The sequence below is a fragment of the Macrobrachium nipponense genome, chromosome 1 (genome assembly GCF_015104395.2).
Source record: "Macrobrachium nipponense isolate FS-2020 chromosome 1, ASM1510439v2, whole genome shotgun sequence".
Classification (NCBI taxonomy): Eukaryota; Metazoa; Arthropoda; class Malacostraca; order Decapoda; family Palaemonidae; genus Macrobrachium; species Macrobrachium nipponense.
This window is the reverse complement of record NC_087200.1, coordinates 30,203,854-30,208,853: the sequence shown is the minus strand read 5'-3', so window position 1 is coordinate 30,208,853 and position 5,000 is coordinate 30,203,854. Positions and strand designations below refer to the sequence as shown.

Sequence of the window (5,000 nt, the reverse complement as noted above, 5' to 3'; positions counted from 1 at the left end):
ATTCCCCGTCTCTTTGAGAATTATATCAGTTCTATAGGTTATATCTGACTGCCTTTCAGAAAAAAAATTTTCCGCTTCCGTCAGTTGTTACATTATTATTTCAGTGAATATGCCTACGATTGTTACCTTCTCATCTTGGGGAACTAGACCTCTTCATTCTAATTGTGTTAGTTTGGTTACTTTCAGCTGTATTTTTGAGAACTTTTCCCGACATCTACCATCTTGCTATCTTCGAGATGTATATCCTAGAACTGTCGCCCTCTGCTTTGGAGAAATATATTAATGAGAAATATATCCATCCTTCAGAAGTTATTGTGCTGTCCTAAATAACAAAACCAACAAAATGTTATTTTCCTTGAAGGGGAAAGTTTATGTCATTTTCTGTAATGAAGAACTGAGTTTGTCAGTCATTTAATTTTTTTGCGTCATTTGCAGGAAATTGTTACACTGTATGTGACATGATCCGGACGGTGTTATACGTCGTTAAAATTCCGATGGAACACGTCTGCTGTGGATGCAAGGAACCAGTGGGTCCAGGGGTCAACTTCAAAGTGTCAACGTCCTTCCACCATCCTGTCTTGGATATTATGACTTACGAAGATCGATTTTGCCGCAGAGTGCCTTTTGTGGTAAGATTGTTTTAAGCCAAGTTAGTTTAAGTGAAAATCAAGTCCAGAGGGGGGAGATATGCAAGCTGTTTTAGACAATATCGTACTTATAGTAAGGAGTCATTCATAAGCCATTTAGAAATATACAGAAGGGACATTGTTTATGCTGTTTTGGTACGTATATATTCCAACCGAAATGAATGGTCATCTATATGTTTTAGCAAATATCAAATCCACGGAGAGCGATGTGTTATAAACTTTTTTGATATACATCTGTAATGAGATAGACCTTTTGTGAGTTTTTGTATCAAATGTTCAACCCAAAACAAAGGTACATTTATACTTTTAATATCTACCCTTAGGAACTGTATATACATGTTTGTTCGGTTAATATCTCGTCCATATAAATATGCATTAAAATAAATGACCTGCCTATAAAGAGGGGACCACCTAAAACTATTTTTGTAAACTATGAAGGGGTAAGGGGTCGATTACAAGCTGGCTAAGCAAAGTTTAAAATCCTGCCGCTCGTGGAACAGGATAATTTCCAAGGTGCTTCAGGAGACATCATACCAAATGAAGAAGCATTTATAAGTATTTTTTTTAGGAAATTCTCGTAGAAAAAGGGGCAATTATGATGCTGTTTTAGATAATATCCAATCCTTTCTAGAAAATATCCTGTCGATCAGGTTGGGTCATTTATGAGTTGTTAAAGAAGATATCTCATCCACCGACTGTCCATCCACGAGAGTTAGAGAGAGAGAAAAAAAACGCGCACTGGGATGTACTAATTGCAAGTTTTGTAGTAGAAATATTCATGCTTTCTTTAACCAATTGCAAGGCGCTATTTCTGACCTGTCTCAACATACCCTACCACAAGAGAATAAAGTATCCAAGTTTAACCAGACCACTGAGCTGGTTAACAGCTCTCCTAGGGCTAGAAACCAATTGGTTACCGAACAACGGGACCTACAGCTTATTGTGGGATCCGAACCACATTATATCGAGACATTCATTTCTAATCACCAGAAACAAATTCCTCTGATTCCACGTTGGCAGGGCGGGGAATGGAACTTGAGACTACCGAATCGGTAGGCGAGCACGTTAACCACACGTCCAACGAGGAACTATTACCACTAAAGAGGAACTATTTATAAGTCCTATTACCAAAAACGTACAATACTAAGAAACCATCTCTAATCTGTTCAGTGAATATTCTATAAATAGTTAGATCTGGTCATTATTCTGCTAAATGGAGAGGCCATTTCTAAACTGTTTTTCACTAAAAAACTTACCATATGGAAGAGACCATTTGCAATCATTTCTTAGAAAATATTCTAACAGTGGAGTTGTGGTATTTTCAGATTGTTACAGCAAGTATCCTGTCCACCAGGAGGAGCCAGTATTTTATAAAGGGACTTGGTTATTTATAAGAGGTTTTAGCAGATATCCTTACCTCAGTGGCGGGTCATTTAACAATGTTGCTTTCTGTTCTTATGGAGGATTGTTTAATTCTTATGTGGTCTAAATTGAAAAAGAGATCAATATGACTGACTATAAAACAAGTCTGATATGTTAAGCCAATAGCCGCAATGATAGCTATTGACTTGGAACTTTCGTTATTATTTTTTGGAGCCTTTTGCAACATTGATCTCTGAGGGTTATTTTAATCACTTTTATCTCCCACACATGTTTCCTTCTCATTGATTGTTGAGGGCCATGAAGGTCTTGAGATGTTATATTAGCCCAGTTTATCAAGATCAGCACAAATGCAGGCTTCTATGTTCAGTGGATATGATTTTTTACCACCTAGCTAATGTATGAGTATATAATAATAGACAGATAGATAGATAGATAGATATTTGCATACATATTCATATAATATATAGAAAAACGGTATCGTGACATGTATATATATATTATATATATATATATATATATATATATATATATATAAAGATAGATAGATAGAAATATATTCATATAATATATATATATATATATGTATATATATATATATATATATATATATATATATATATATATATATATATATATATACACATAGAAAACGGTTTCGTGACATGGATAAGCGCAACTGACACGGATCAAAGGAAAACGATACATTCGCAATATAGAGCAATAAAAAAAAGGCCCGTTGCCCCTCAATCGATGTCCCAAATTCTGCCGCCATAAGTAGCACTTCGCTCCTTTTTTAGCATTTTTTCGACGGTATTTTTTCTTAGGTAATTTCATGAACCGAATTCTGGAGGAGTGACCCACCTCCGCTGTGAACAAGTCCGACCTAAACACGTCCATTATGTAGTCATCTATGTCTGCAATCATTTATACTGTGTATGTTAATTAGTAGGGTAGGGAGGGAACGACAAATCAAGGAGGGAATGAGGGGAAAAAAGGGCAGTTATAAGGCTTGGTACAATGAAGGTTAATGGAACGACAAACTTCTTTCTCTCTTTAATGAGTTGATGGATCAAGGAAGTACAAAGGAAAGCAGAGAGTTTTTGTACTCGTGGCATTTCATACTGGTGCGGGAACCCGAAAAATTGGCCTACAGTTAAGGGGCTCTTAAGAGCAATTGACCAGTTCAAACAATGAAAAAGAATTTAAACATAGACATACATATATATACAGTGGTACCTCGAGATACAAAATTAATCCGTTCCGAGGCGGCCTTTGTATCATGAACTTTTCGTATTGGACCGCATTTTACATGTAAAATGTCTAATCCGTTCCAAGCCCTCCAAAAACACCCCAGTAAATTTCATAATAAAGCTAAATTGACCTATAAACAATGAAATACTACAACAATTTGGACCATTCAATACCTAACTTAATAACGTACTGCTAATTACCTGTAAAAATAAGTGTATTCGTGTACATGGTAAACAAGAAATGCTGTACGTATGTAGTAAAATGTGGAAGCTTACTTTTCGAGTGAGGCTATCTCCAAAAGTGGCGGACAGAGGAGGAGGACAAACGGCAGATACGTACGTACACTTAACTTTACGAAACACATAAAAAAATGTAAGGAAAACGTACATAAACTAAAATTTACGAAACACATTAACAAAACTGTAACACTTAACTTTACAAAAAACTAAAATAAAAAATTTGTTTTTCTTTTTTTTGATTTTTTTTTTTTAACATTTTTTTTTCACTTTTTTATACTTTACGAAGGTTTTTTTTTTTTTTTTTTTTTTTTTTTACAAAATTTCAACTTCATTACCACTTTCAACTTTCTGTTTTTTAGTATCACTTGGTTCTTCCTTTTTGCTTACTCCTGCTAATATTAAAGGCCTCTTTAAAAAATAACTATCCAAGGAAGATTGCTTCTGCCTACTTTTCACAATGTTCCTGAAACGACTCAGGCAAACGTCATCGAACTGCGCAAGCATACGACCTGTGTGAGCCATTTCGGGGTGTCTTCTTTCTACAAATGATTGCCATTTATGAAAAGCGGCTAGAACAATCCTTAATTTCTGCCGTTGTCATAGGTTGTCCTCCTCCTCCTCGCCGCTGCTAGAGAACTCCTCTTGAACGACGTTATGTTGAATGGCCTCCAATTCCTTCAGGTCATCTGTCGTAAGCTCCTCTTGGTGCTCCTCGAGAAGGTCGTTGATGTCGTCCTCATCGACGACCAGCCATGGACTTGCCGAGTGCAACGATCTCATCAAGATCTGTTTCTGAATCTTCAGCACCAGCTTCGCCCACGTCGAATCCCTCGAAGTCTCGGGCAGATACGGCATCAGGCCAGAGTTTCCTCCACGGGGAATTCAAGGTTTGCCTCGAAACCTCCTGCCAAGCTTGGTCGATGAGCGGATGCTATGACGATGTCGAAATGCTCCTTCCAAAATGCACGCAAGGTGAGGTTTTGTGGTATCGGTGATGTCGAAACATCTCTTGAAAAGATGTTTCGTATACAGCTTCTTAAAGTTCGATATCACTTTGCTGGTCCATGGGCTGGGGGAGAGGGTGGTGTTAGGCGGAAGATAAGAACCTTGATGAAGGAATACTCCACTAGGATATCTTCCTTGAGGCCAGGAGGGTGGGAAGGGCATTGTCCAACACTAGCAGACATTTCAGAGGGAGATGCTTCTCTTCCAAGAATTTCTTCACTGTCGGCCCGAAACACAGATTTACCCACTCGTGAACAAAAGCCTCGTTACCCAGGCTTTCGCATTAGCCCTCCACATCACTGGAAGCTTCTCCTTAAGCACTTTGTGGGCCTTGAAGGCTCGAGGAGTCCCGGAATGATAGACTAGTAGGGGCTTCACTTTGCAATCCCCACTGGCGTTTGAACAAAGTGCGAGCGTAAGCCTGTCTTTCATAGGCTTATGCCCAGGTAGTTCTCTTCTCTTCCTCCTTGATGTA

General features: G+C 37.9%; 1 protein-coding gene across 1 annotated transcript in view; it reads left to right on the top strand.

Annotated features, from left to right (window-relative positions):
* The window catches only part of LOC135220112 (uncharacterized), a 34,831-nt gene that overhangs the window by 19,466 nt on the left and 10,365 nt on the right, over window positions 1-5,000 (top strand). Inside the window, exon 4 of the mRNA XM_064257425.1 lies at window positions 436-629. Within this exon, the coding sequence (XP_064113495.1) occupies window positions 436-629 (194 nt within the window). The remainder of the gene's footprint in view (window positions 1-435; window positions 630-5,000) is intronic.